This window comes from Myotis yumanensis, unplaced genomic scaffold (assembly GCF_028538775.1).
Source record: "Myotis yumanensis isolate MYYU_CA2020_CCGP unplaced genomic scaffold, mMyoYum1.0.hap1 SCAF_7, whole genome shotgun sequence".
In the NCBI taxonomy this organism is placed as follows: Eukaryota; Metazoa; Chordata; class Mammalia; order Chiroptera; family Vespertilionidae; genus Myotis; species Myotis yumanensis.
In genome coordinates, this window is record NW_027223758.1 from 18,212,398 (window position 1) to 18,227,001 (window position 14,604).

Here is a 14,604-nt window from a genome sequence, read left to right on the forward strand (position 1 = left end):
CAAGGGGGAAGCCATTCTACTTGCTTTCTCACACAATGAGTATGTTAGTTCAGTTGGTGGTGTCTCACAGGTCCCATAGGCTCTGTTCACTTCTCTTTGATCTTTTTCCTTGCTCTTCCTCAGATCTTATAATTCCCATTGACCCATCCTCAAGTTCACTAAATCTTTTTCTGCTTGCTCAAATCTGCCTTTGAATCCCTCCAGTGAATATTTCATTACAGTATTGTACTTTCCAGTTCCAGAATTTCTTTTTAGGTTTTCTACCTTTTTATTGATATTCCTATTTTGTTCACACAATGTTTTCTCGACTTTCTCCCCATCTTCCTTTAGTCCTTTGAGCATTTTTAAGACAATTGTTTTAAAGTCTTTCCTTCATAGATCCATTAGGTCTTCTTAAGGAAGTCCTGGTTGGTTTATTTATTTTCCCTTGAATGGGCCATACCTTTTGCTGTTTCTTTGTATTCTTTCTAATTTTTAATTGAAAATTTAACTTAATAATGTAGTAACTCTGGACATTAGATTATCCTTACCCAAAGTTTGTTTTTTTACTGTTGTCCCCCTGTGCCAAATATCAGCATGAGTTGTATAAGGTCTTCTTGGGTCATTTCTGAGCTTGCACCTTCCCCTGAGCACATGTAGTGACTTTCTAATTTCCTCTGTATATATAAATGTAGTTGCTTTTGAATATCTTAGCCTTCAATGTCTAGCTCCAAAAGGAGAACAAAGAGAAAAATAAAGGGGAGAAAAGAAGGCACCAGCCTGTTAATCCCGTAAAGTTGGTTCAGCCAGAGGGAAAGGGGCTGGCCACAATAGGGAAGGTGCAACAATGGCTGCCCACCTTTGTCTGCAACCTTATGATCAGCAGCAGCAATCAGTGATCAGAGCACAGATCACAATATTTGGAGGAGTGTTCTTTTTGTATTCCCTGGCTCCCATAAGTTGTGTGCAAGCTGCTCTAAGAGCGTGCACATTGCTGCCTACTACAGGCTGAAAGGTGTGGGACAGGCAGAAGCTACAGTGCTAAGAGTTGAAAGTGATTAAAATCAACAGCAATTTACTGTACAAACCTTCCCCTGGAAGTTGCAAGTCTTCAACAGACTCCAAAATTCCAAAATAGTTGTATCAGACAGATTCTACAACTCCAATTGTTTTCTAAGTAGGGAGACAGATTTCTGGTGCTTCCTACTTTGCCATCTCCCCAGAATCGTCATATAATTTTTTTGAATTTTAAATACTATGAATGTGCTGTCTCATATTTCATCAAATATAAGATCTACTGATTTTAAGATATATCATTTATGTACAAGAAAGGAAACTATCAAATTTTGACACATTATCACTACTTGTAAGCTATATCCAGCTGTCAGAGAAATCAAAATTTGAAATATTATGCATCTTAAAATCAATGAAATATGGTAACAGAATAAAACATTCAAATTATTCTTCAAAGGTATAATCAAAGTTATATCTTCTGGAAGAATTCAAGGCTAGGACTGTAAAAGCAAATTAAATGATCACACACAATGGCAATTAAACTATAGTAATTAATAAAGCTTTTGTATACTTTTTGTTTCTACAATAAGTACATAAAGTTATTTAGGTTGACCCTAAATAATCCTTTACACACTTAAACTTTAATAAAAATTAAAGGCATAAAAGCAAATCCTGTAAATATCTGGAAGAAAATGTATTCAAATTTAGAACTTCATTACACAATATACTATTTGCTTAGCTCTTTTTAAAAAAAAAATTGATTTGAGAGAGAGAAAGACCGAAGTGAGAGAGATACATCGATTGGTTGGTTGCCTCCTGCATGTGCCCTAACCGAGGATCAAACCTGCAACCTAAGTATGTGCCCGGAAATCGAACCTGCAACCTTCTGGTGCACCAGACAATGCTTCAACCAAGTGAGCCACACAGGCCAGGGCTATTAGCTTATCTCTTACGGCAAATGAGAAATGGTATTATTGTTAGGAATTTAAAATATGGTCTATGGCAGTGATGGCGAACCTTTTGAGCTCAGTGTGTCAGCATTTTGAAAAACCCTAACTTAACTCTGGTGCTGTGTCACATATAGAAATTTTTTGATATTTGCAACCATAATAAAATAAAGACTTATATTTTTGATATTTATTTTATATATTTAAATGCCATTTAACAAAGAAAAATTAACCAAAAAAATGAGTTCGCGTGTCAAGGTTCGCCATCACTGGTCTATGGATAGCAGAATTAAAATCTTTAATAGTTATAAAAAAATTATGACTGTAAGTGCTCTTTTGCAGCGTGGTCCTCTAGGGTGTAGTAACTCTGTGTATGTTCATATACAGAGACATCTGAGCACATGGTAATCACATCAGGGAGCAGCTTCAGGTGACTTTCCAATCACTGATGTTTAAAGCAGAGTTCCCAATAACAACAACAAAACAAAAAAGACCAAAAAAAAACCACAAACAAACAGAAAAAAAGACAAAAACAAAATAAAATAAAGCAGAGTTCCCAAAGTAAAGGTTAGCACTGGGCAGGAAACTGAGTGGCAAGGAATCACAGAGTAATTTTTCCTTCTCTTTCCTCCTTCTGGTTAGATCAAGGAGAAAATTTATTGCTTGAAATTCTAACACATGTACCCACCCCTTTTGATCAAGAAAGAAGGTCTCAGATTGACTCAATAGACCATGGGCTCCAGCTACAACTTAATGGCATTGTTTTATTTTTAGTGCATTTATTTTTATAGTTTCATTATATTTATGGCAAATTATATTATTTTTTGCTCACCAAGGTGGTGTGAAGTTTCTTTTTAAAGTGAATGTATTTTTTAAGTAAGTAAATGATAATTTTAAATAAGTAAATGATAATTCAAGTGATACATTATTATGGCCCAAACTACTAGTCTCAATGGTTAAACTACACAGCAGCTGAAAAGTAATTAATGCCTTTCGGTAAACATTAAAAAGAACAGGCTCTAGAAATGAACAAATGACACTAACAACTTCTGTTAAAATAACGGCAAAATCCTTAAAAACAGGCAATTTAAATCGAAGTTCTTCCAGAAGATAATCCATTAAACAGAGCAGCACTGAGATCATGAAAACATTCCAAGATCTAATTTTATCCGTTTTTTTCTTTTTTGTCCCTTATAAATGGGATGTATTAAGTCCCACAAATAGCGCTAAATCATTGAACTAAGACAACAGATTTCCTTTTTTTAAGAAAAAGAACCAGTTATACTGTCAATTCTTTTCTTAGTACCACTAAAATTACTCAAGAACAAAAATAACTTCTTTTGTAAAAATGTACTGAATCTATTCTATTTTTTCCTCACAGCAAGCCTTCAGAATGTCGACCCTCCTTTTAAATGCCTTCCCTGATTTCCCAGCAGCATTAGCAGAGCTGTGACTTCTCAGCACCAGAGGAAATAGAGGCTGTAGTGAGTTCAGAGAGAGGACATGTACGAACTCCCTGCTCTGACCTGCTGTGTTCAGAGCCTTTACCTATCTTGTCTATACTGACTCTATATGCAAGATTTATGAATCCCACACAGGACTTCAGATGGCAATTAACAATCAGAATCTCAAACAGAACTGACCAATCCAATTGTAAACTCATTAATCTATAAATAGCAATAAGAATAGCAATAAAAATCTCAGTAGATTCACATGAACATTTAGTTAAAACACATGGTTTCAAGCCCTGGCCAGTGTGGCTCAGTTGGTTGGAGCATTGTCCTGTGTACAAGAAGGTCAGGTTTAATTCCCAATCAGGGAACATAACTGGGTTGCAGGTTCAATCCCCAGTCGGGGAGCATAGAGAAGGCTACAGATTACCGATTCATGTATATTTCTCTCTCCACCCGCCTTTCCTCCTTCTCTAAAAAAACACAAGCAAACAAAAAGACACCGTATGGTCTCAATATCTGTGCACTGACATCCCTAAGTCTGATGAACTAAAACAGCCACAAAGGAGGAGTGCACTTAGCAGCAGCAAAAAAAAAAAAGTATTAAAATGAAAAGAGGAATGAATGACTAAGCCATATGTATAACGTATCTAGATCTTGCTAAGCACTGTCATACCAAAAAGTATAAAACTGTTTCTCCCTTCTAGTTAATAAAAATAAATACAAAATAATGACTCTATTAATGAAAAGAAATCTAAATGGGTGCAGTCAATAACTGCCATTATTTTTCTTCTGATAAGGCAATGATTTTAAAAGGATAGTAATAATGCTACCTCCTCCAATTAAATAGTTACTTATTCAACTATTAAACAACCTCATCTAATCAAACTATTTTTTAACATTCTACAAATCTCTTCAAAATCTCCTAATGCTCAGTATAAATCAATAGTTACTTCTTGAAATAGGACGAGTGACTACACTTTTAATAGTATATACTTTCACTTTGATTTTTCATAAACAAGTTTTTTAACTTAAAAAAGGAACATTTTCTGGATTACAAAATTCTCTGTAATTGCCACAAGCAAATGCATACTCTAATTCTCTAGAGCAGTGATTTTCAACCAGTGTGCCACAAGCATTTTTATTTTTCAAAATAATTCTTTATTGTTGAAAGTATTACATATGTGCCACAAGAATTTTTAAAACATGCAATACCTTATTTAGTCAGGGGCACTGACCTCTTTTCCCTTAGATTGTCAAATAAAAAAAAATGGCAATAGCAAACACAACAATAGCTGTCCAGTGTGAATAAATCAAAATTATACCTTTTCTTTTTTTGTCAGACTGGCAAAAATGTATTTTTTGGTGTGCTGCAAAATTTTTGTAATTAGTTTGTGTGTGCCATGAGATAAAAAAGGTTGAAAATTGCTGCTCTAGAGGGCTACACTAGGCAGGCTCACATCTTATATTCATTCTTTATATCTTTGTTCAAGTATAAGATTTTTTAAAAAATCACATTACCTATTCCCTAGTAAAAAAGTCCAATGTTTCTCAATAAAAGCACAGATATCCTCTTTCCACCTGAAATAACCTTGACGTCCACTTCCTTCCAGAGACAAGTTGTACATTGCCAACATGACAACCTGAAAAACAAACCAAACAAGGACTGGGACAGAAGCATGATTAAGGGTGTTAATCTTGAGGGAGAAAATTTGTTGTTTTATATCCTAAATAGTAATGCTGGAGAACAGGGGGGAAAAAGGAAGGATAATATCTTGGAATATTCTCAGTATAGAATTTTACTTTCCTTTTTGCTCTCAGATGAGTCTGACTCATCCATTTAGTTATGTGCAGTCTTTCTTTACGTGTTACACACGCAGGGCTGATGTGTGGTTGGCTGATTATGATAAGTAACCACTGTCCTGGGGTGAACCCCCAGCCCAGTACCCTCCATCCTCCACAATGCAGAACTAACAAAAGTGTTAACTACTGGCCATCATGAGGCCTCCAGGTATCTACTCCAGCCAGCATCTTGACCAACAGTGCTAACTCTATTGAATATTTTGAAAATCATCCCTGCATATATATTTTTCTAAGCTATTTAGAGTGCAGAAACAAATGACTCAGAATTTCAGAGCTGAAAATAATGTGACACACCATCTACTCAGTATTTAATCATTTTTAGCTGTGGAAACTTTTCTTCAAATGAAATCAGCAATCAACAAGGGGCAGAGACCTGAAAGGCCTGGCTGCTCTGCCCCTTCTCAAAGGGTTCACTCCCCAGAGTTCAATCTGAAAACTCCTAATCTAGAACAACCTGGGTATTTTACAGATAATAAATTCATGTCTCCAAATGGGGAAATATTTTCTAGGACTATAAATAACACATGCTCATTGTAAAAGACTTCAATAATAGAAAAAAGAGGAAAGAAGTACGTAAAGATCACTTTAAATCCACAATCAAGAACTAATCAGCCCCGACGGCGTGGCTTAGTGGTTGAGCATCCAGGTCACGGTGGAGAGCATATGCCTGGGTTGCAGGCTCGACCCCCAGTGTGGGGCATGCAGGGAGCAGCCGATCAATGATTCTCTTTCATCACTGATATTTCTATCTCTCTCTCCCTCTCTTTCCTTCTCTGAAATCAATAAAAATATATTTTAAAAAAATAATCACTTTTAACATTTTCAGTGATTGTCCTTTCAGACATTTCTTTTTGTGTCTACATGTAATTTTGTAATTATGTAATTTTATGTAAATGAACAAAACTATACAAGCTATTCAAAATCATGTATTCAACCTAGTAAAAATAATGACTAATTTTGGGCCAATGAAATTGAAAAGGGGACAGAGAATTTAAAGAGAAGAAAAAAAAAATCATGCCTGGCAGGTGTGGCTCAATGGTTGAGTGTCAACCTATGAACCAGGTGGTTACAGTTAAGACTCCCAGTCAGGGCACATATCCAGGTTGTGGACTCAATGCCCGGTAGGGTATGTGCAAGAGGCAGTTGATTAATGATTATTTCTCATCATTGATATTCCTATCTGTCTTTCCCTCTCCCTTCTTCTCTAAAATCAATAAAAATATTTTTTTAGGATGGTGAAGACCTGGGGGGTTGGTAAGAACTGGGAGGAGGGGGGTAAAGAGGGACAAATGGGAGACATATATTTGAAAAAAAAATTTAATCCTTAAATAATTATTTCCATAAGGAGTGTCCTGAAGCTGTAAGGAATCTAATGAAGTACAATTCATGCCCCATCATCTGGGTCCACAGCATCACTCCCAATGGTACCACGAGAAGACTTATGCCTGAAGGCAATTCTGCTGTTTCCACTGAGTTTCAATTTCTGCCATCCTTAAACTTGTAAAACTTGCAGACGGCCTAACAAATAATTAACCCCATGAACAGATTTTTCAAATTCTTTCACTGATTTTTGCATTGGGTCAACCAAAAAGCAGTAATTGTTCATGAGGAGTTACTATTTAATGGATATGGAATTTCAGTTTGGGAAGATAAGAAAATTCTGGAGGAGAAACCAAGATGGCGGCATAGGTAAACACCGGAAATTGCTGCCTCACACAACCACTTCAAAAATACAACTAAAAGACAAAACGGACATCATCCAGAACCACAGGAAGGCTGGCTGAGTGGAAATTCTACAACTAGAAGGAAAGAGAAAAGCACACTGAGACTCAGAGGAGGTGCGGAAGTAAAGTGCAGCGGTACGAAGGCGCATGTGGAAAGGGCTAGCAATTGAGGACACAGTTGTCTTTTTCAATCGGGAGGGAGTCTCAAGCTCCCAACTGCTCTGAACTCCAGTTCCAGGCTAGTCTCTGGGGACCCAGACTCATATAGGAGAAACTGGACTGTCTGGCATCGGTCGGAACTCGAGGGCGGCTTTCTCTCAGAGTTGCTTGCTGCGATTACCGGGACACTGAGACTCGGGGCCTCTTAGGGTAGGACTGAGGATCAGCCATAGCTGTTTGCTCCGCCCTGTTGATTCCCTGAGACCCCGCCCCACCCAAGCTGTGCGCATAGGCTTTTGCATATGAAAGGCCTGGCCCTTTGCAATCTGAAAATTACCTAACAAACTGCGGCTGGGTCAGAAAGACCCAGAACTTCCAAAAGAAGGCCCAAAGCCCCACAGCAGCTTGCATTGCTTCACAGCTGGGCCTCATTTGGGCACCTCCAAACCCCAAACAAAGAAGAGGAATCTGCAGATCTCTCCATAGCTCCTGCTGGGTAGCCTCAGGCAGAGGCTAAATTAGCACCTCCTTAGAAATCCAAGAGCCAGTGTACCCAGTGGTCAGAGTGGGACCATCCAGATTACAACTCCTCAGATCCATAAGGGACACACTCAGGGGGCAGACTCAGTGAGCACCAAAGCCCCACTGAAGCAAGTCTTGCCCCATAAGGGTGTTTCCAGCACAGAAGTTCTCCCACTGCAGACACAGCTGATTCTCACAGCCAATTGGCCTGGAGGTCAATTCCTCCCAGTGATACCAACTACAATTAAGTCTTAACTACAACAAGACTGTGCACACAGCCCACAAAGGAGTGCACCAAAAGTGTCCACCTCAGGTAATCGGGGAGGCTGAGCCACTGGGCCCTATAGGACACCTAGCACAGAAAGCCACTCTATCAACACAGGGAAGCATAAAAAATGTGGAGACAAAGAAACAGGTCACAAATGACAGAAATGGAGGAAAGCAAACTACTGGATAGAGTTCAAAACCACACTTATTAGGTTTTTCAAGAATTTTCTAGAAACCGCCGATAAACTTAATGAGACCCTCAAGAAATCTAGTGAGACCCTCGATGTTGTGATAAAGGACCAACCAGAAATTAAGCATACACTGACTGAAATAAAGAATATTATACAGAGTTCCAACAGCAGACTAGAGGATCGCAAGAATCAAGTCAAAGATTTGAAATACGAAGAAGCAAAAAACACCCAACCGGAAAAACAAAAAGAAAAAAGAATCCAAAAATATGAAGATAGTGTAAGGAGCCTCTGGGACAACTTCAAGAGTACCAACATCCGAACTATGGTGGAGCCAGAAGAAGAGAGAGAGCAAGATATTGAAAACCTATTTGAAGAAATAATGACAGAAAACTTCCCCAACCTGGTGAAAGAAATAGACTTACAAGTCCAGGAAGCGCAGAGAACCCCAAACAAAAGGAATCCAAAAAGGACCACACCAAGACACATCATCATTAAAATGCCAAGAGCAAAAGACAAAGAGAGAATCCTAAAAGCAGCAAGAGAAAGAAAGTCAGTTACCTACAAGGGAGTACCCATACGACTCTCAGCTGATTTCTCAACAGAAACTTTGCAGACCAGAAGGGAGTGGCAAGAAATATTCAAAGTGATGAATACCAAGAACCTACAACCAAGATTACTTTACCCCGCAAAGCTATCATTCAGAATTGAAGGTCAGATAAAGAGTTTCACAGATAAGGAAAAGCTAAAGGAGTTCATCACCACCAAACCAGTATTACATGAAATGCTGAAAGGTATCCTTTAAGAAGAGGAAGAAGAAGAAAAAGGTAAAAGATACAAATTATGAACAACAAATAGCACATCTATCAACAAGTGAATCTGAAAATCAAGTGAATAAATGATCTGATGAACAGAATGAACTGGTGATTATAATAGAATCAGGGGCATAGAAAGGGAGTGGGCTGACTATTCTTGGGGGGGGAATGGGGTGTGTGGGATGTGGGAAGAGATTGGACAAAAATCGTACACCTACGGATGAGGACAGTGGAGGGGAGGGTAAAGGCAGAGGGTGGGGTGGGATCTGGGTGGAGGGGAGCTATGGGGAGGAAAAAGAGGAACAACTGTAATAATCTGAACAATAAAGATTTAATTTAAAAAAAAAAAAAGAAAATTCTGGAAATGGATAGTGGTGATGGTTGCCAAACAATGTGAATATACTTCATATCACTGAATTGTACACTTAAAAATGCTTAAAACCTTAAACGTTTACGCTATGTATATATTACCTCAATTTTTAAAAGTTACTGTTCAAAAAATACTCTAAGGAAAGAATGAAGTGAACTTCTGGCCGCTCTCAGACTCCTAGAGTAACCCAGAAACAGGATTCACTGTTAATCTCAGTGGTAAATACAGAAGTATCTATTAATTTACTTATTTCTGATACTATTTTTTTAATATATGAAACATTTCATGACTTTAAAAAGTTGCCGAAACCGATTTGGCTCAGTGGATAGAGCGTCGGCCTGCGGACTGAAAGGTCCCAGGTTCGATTCCGGTCAAGGGCATGTACCTGGGTTGTGGGCACATCCCCAGTAGGAGATGTGCAGGAGGCAGCTGATCGATGTTTCTCTCTCATCGATGTTTCTAACTCTCTATCTCTCTCCCTTCCTCTCTGTAAAAAATCAATAAAATATATTTAAAAAAAAAAAAAAGTTAAAATTCACATACTTACTTGAAAACAACTTTTATCTATTATCACAGTATTTTCTGAGGAAACTACAAATTCAATATATAAAGGACATAGTTTTCCTCCTGTCCTGGAATTTATAATCTAAAAGAATTAATCCCAGTTCAATTTTCTGCTCTCCCACTCTCAGACCAAGCTAGCCCTGTGAACCAGTGCATCCCAGGGCCTAGCCCAGGGCTGGCACAGCCACAGCAGGCACTTCCCAAGCATCTTGAAAAACCAACATGGTCTCTTTCTTTACCTGCAAGGTAAGGATAACTGTCCAGGACAAGAATGTAAAAAATACACTCTCCTTCCCAAGCACATGATAAAATTTCTCCTGCATTTCAAACTGTTGTTCAGAAGCCACCAAAGAGGAGTGCAGGAGACAGAAAGAGGACATGGGAGAAAGAGGCCTTTTAGTCAGGAGATCAGACCTCTTTTTACTGTTGGTATTCTGTAATACAAGCAAGCATTTCTATGTATTACTTTGATAAATTAACAAATACAAAGTTTAAGATTTAAAAAACACACAGAAAATTCACATTCCAATATATCTATAACCAGTATTTGGTGGCATCAATGGAATCTACTCAAGACCAACTGAGTCTCTTTCAGCTCTTTAATGAGACTGAGTTTTTAAGATGCAACAGAAACACTGATCAGTAGCTTGCCAAGAACCAGATGTGTCTGATCTAAGTTATGATTTAATCAGACCAGTATTATCTACCATCAGTGTGTCTTTGGAAGTAAAAAATAATTTTCAAGGGATGTTAGTTTAACTAAATGTGCAAACTGAGCCAATATTACATATTCTGAGCAACACAATAAACACTACTTTTTCTTTTAAAAAGAACCTTCACAGAAAACTCACATTCTTGAAAATAACAAAAATACATATATTTGCTCTTCCATACTATAGCTTTTGAAAAGCTACCTGCAGGCAAATGCAATTCTGCCTACATATGCACACATCAGAATAACCTATTAATATTAACCTGACCTTGGCTAGAGGCAGATCTCATGTATGCTTCGAGAAAAATATTGGAATTACAATATTCATGAGACTATATCCTCAATACAAACTTCATTTTCTACTAATACATTTTCAGACAAGTCAAAGACTCACTCTTTCTATTGAGCACTGACAGATTTCATGATGAGCTATCTAATAAAGCTCTGATAACTAAGACATCTAAGGCTGGTAAAGCAACTACAATTTACAAGGAACACCTGAAGTGGCCTAGATGGTATAATCTACAATTTTTCTCATTACCCTGTTCATTTCCTTCATAACAAAAAAGTGCTATGGGTAACTAACTTATTTGTCTGCTTACAATCTAAAAGAAATGTCTAGAATGTCACACCTGGGGCACGGGTTATAGCTGTCTTGTTCATCACAGTAGTTTCCAGGCACTCAAAATTTGTTGAATCAATAAACATAAAATTGAAAATGCATAATTCATTCATTTTAGAGCTTAAAGACTATATGTACATTGTGCCTACTATAGATATACTAGTATTAATATAAAAACAAACCAAAAATTAATATAACCAAAGATCAATAAAAAGCTATTATTCAGACTATATAGTTGGATTATGGTATTGGTACTGAAGATGGTTAAAAGCAGACATAGGGCCCTGGTTTGGTGGCTGTTGATTGGAGTGCTGTCCTGGGCACCAAAAGATTGTGGGTTCAATTCCTGGTCAGGGCACATACCTAGATTGTGTGGGTTTGATCGCCAGATGGGATGCGGGAGGCAACAGATTGATGATTCTCTCTCTCCCTTCCTCTCTAAATTAACAGGGTGAGGATTTTTTAAAAAGCAGACATAAGTATTCATCAAACAAAAAATATTCAAATAGGTTTGCATTCAAATGCAGAAAAGTGGATTATGTTGGTTTCTGCAATCAACCATGCCTTCCAAATTTATTTCCTATGTGGCCATCTTTACAATTTTAAAAATGGTTTCATTGTTCAAAAAAAGGCTGCCAGAAAAATGTGACCCTCATTTTCAATTAAAATCAAAATTTGGTATTATAGATAAAAATGATATCATGTGTGAAGTTTTCAAGAATCTCAAACCCAATTCACTAAGTTAGCAGTGAGTCCCGTCTAAGAACTCCTTTCTTCACACATTCAATATATAATTTTCATGGGGAAATAAAAAGTGACCCTCCAATCAGCTCAAAATCTCATATAAGTTCCTCTTTCTGTAGATATTCCAATAAATTCCTTGGAGGACCAACCTCCTGAATTCTATGGGAAGAGCCTTTACTCACTTGCTGCCATGTTAGCTTCAGCCTTTCATACTGCTCCTTGCCATCTTCTGAGCAATCCGAACAAGTAAACCTAAAGAAATTATCACCCTTAAGGTAACTGAGCTGTTCCCTCAGCTGACCTAGGAGAAGAACAAAAAAGTATATCATAGGTTTATCTAAGAAGAGGGGTAACTCAAAGGTTTAATTCATTTAGCAACCAGATTTTAAGTTTCCCATACTGTTTTTCCTTTATTTCAGCCGGTTCATGATAGAAGGAGGCAGGGAAGGGAATAGAGATTTTTATTCTTCCAACATCAGGGTATGCCCATGAAGGTCTTTGGTTCCCTAACTTTTGGAAGATGTTGGAAAAAGCAGTTATTATTGCTCACTGGATTTTCCAACTGTTAACATTCCAGACTCCTACAGGTCTCTTCACACACTCTTTCAAAAAATACCTGAGCTCCCACCGAGTATCAGGCTCTGGGCTAGGAACTGGGAATACTATGCCCAAGACAGGCATAGTAACTGCTCTCAGTTTACAAATTCTGTAGGGGAAACATGAGGAAATAGGTAATCACAACAGCACAGTGGTTCTCCATCCTCACTGTACATCAGAATGGTTTTGTTTTAATGTCTTGGCTTACGACACATGAAATAAATCAATCTCTGAAGTGGAGCCTGGGTCTGCATTTTTTAAAGATACACATGCTCTGGAAGATATGAAAACCACTGCAGTAGTAAGGGCAATGTGAGGGCACATAAAAGGGAAGATAGGAGAGCTAGAAAAAGTGGGTTCTACAGGATGACTAGAATTGGCCAGGGGAAAAGAGGTGCTTGTGTGTATGGGGGAAGGGCATGGAAGCTAGAGATGAATATTCCAGAAAGAAAATTAAAATGTGCTGAGTCCCAGGGATGAGAGAGACTTGTTTGTAGAGAATTAAAAGCTCACCCTAACAGCAGAGGTCTGTTTATGTATGAGGATAATAGGATACTAGAGAGAGAGGCTAAAGAAGTTAGCAGTGGCATAATCATAAAGGGCAGGTTAAGATGTATACGTCAGGACAAGGAGAAAGCCACTGAGATTTTCAGGCAGGACCCTGAATTAATAAGCAGAAAGAGACACCTCACAAACAAAATGTACCTATAATGAAGTCTAGATTTGTTTTCTGTGAAAAGTTATGTGTTAGTAGTAACTATTAATCTGAATAGTTGAATCTTCACCAAAAACATTTCCACATACCAGAAAATAACCCACTTCACAATTACCTAGTTACAAATTCTATTACACAAAGAATTCCTCTAGTGCAGTGGTCGGCAAACTCATTAGTCAACAGAGCCAAATATCAACAGTACAACGATTGAAATTTCTTTTGAGAGCCAAATTTTTTTAACTTAAACTATATAGGTAGGTACACTGTTATTAACTTAATTAGGGTACTCCTACGGCTTAGGAAGAGCCACACTCAAGGGGCCAAAGAGCCACATGTGGCTCGTGAGCCGCAGTTTGCCGACCACGGCTCTAGTGCATACGTCTTTACTAGTCTCTGCCTAAAAGGAAAACCCTGTTGTGGTAAGACACATGATGACTGGCAAAGCATATCTTCCTTGAGAACTAGGAAGCTAGCAGGTGAAAAGACTGAGTTGAAAAATTAAAGTATCAGGGGAGCATGTGTGTGTATCTATCTCTTGTCAGCAGATCATAGAGGCCAAAAAGAGATAACAAGAATGATCCTAGGAAAAAAAGAGCATACAACTCTAATCTGCTAATTCTGGCCTTACTTCAGCCTACCATAGCAGGAATTTTCCATGTAAGTTAAATACTAAGAGTAATTTTTATGAACTTGAACTTTAATTCTACACTGGGCCCCAAAGTCTTAACATAGCCTTATTAGAAAAATCTGGCTAATTTTTTTAAGTAACACAGGATATCCAATTTTCTAGTCTTTATTGGGTTACCATCAAGAATGTTATTTTAACAATGTGATAAATATCAACAGTAATTTTTATAAGAATAAATGTGTCTGTTTTATATAAATTTGTAGTTAATCAACTAAACTAAAAATATAATAATTATCTTTTTATTTAGGTCTATTTTACATTCTTTTTTTCCCCCCACAGGTTAGAAAAACAAACACATAGAAACTGACAGATCAGAGGAATCGAGAAGCTCCTTACTGGCTGGTATCCATTTTTGGCATTTGTCACAGAAGTAGGACAGCTGCTCCTCCATCCAGGACACATCTCCTTCATCACTGTTGAGGGAATCCCCACTCTGATCATGAGACAAGTCCACTGATGCCTGGTCCTCCGATTCAACAATCAGGAGAGTCTCCCCCTCCACCTCACCCTCCTCCAGTCCTTCTGAGGTAGAGGTTCTTGTGGCTTCATCATCATGGCGACTTATCAAACTACCTAGGTGGATGTTACTATCCATCCCTTCTTTCTCAGAGGGTCAGAATTGCTTCCGTAACAATCCTAAGCTCTGACCAAGCTTAAAGAGGC

The 14,604-nt window shown here is 37.9% G+C and overlaps 1 protein-coding gene across 6 annotated transcripts in view; it reads right to left on the minus strand.

The window, feature by feature from the left end:
• The window catches only part of KAT14 (lysine acetyltransferase 14), a 61,416-nt gene extending 46,873 nt beyond the window's left edge, over positions 1-14,543 (minus strand). For 4 of the 6 annotated variants that reach the window (XR_011472103.1, XM_070419865.1, XM_070419866.1 and 1 more), the window contains exons 1-4: positions 14,278-14,543; positions 12,124-12,242; positions 10,103-10,297; positions 4,913-5,034 (exon numbers count right to left, since the gene is read on the minus strand). Coding sequence is in view for 5 of the 6 variants with exons in the window: in XM_070419865.1 (XP_070275966.1) it covers positions 4,913-5,034; positions 10,103-10,297; positions 12,124-12,242; positions 14,278-14,536 (695 nt within the window). In the remaining variant the exon portion in view is untranslated. The remainder of the gene's footprint in view (positions 1-4,912; positions 5,035-10,102; positions 10,298-12,123; positions 12,243-14,277) is intronic. The other 2 variants (XM_070419868.1, XM_070419867.1) reach the window with 1 other exon arrangement.
• Between the last annotated feature and the right edge of the window lie 61 nt (positions 14,544-14,604).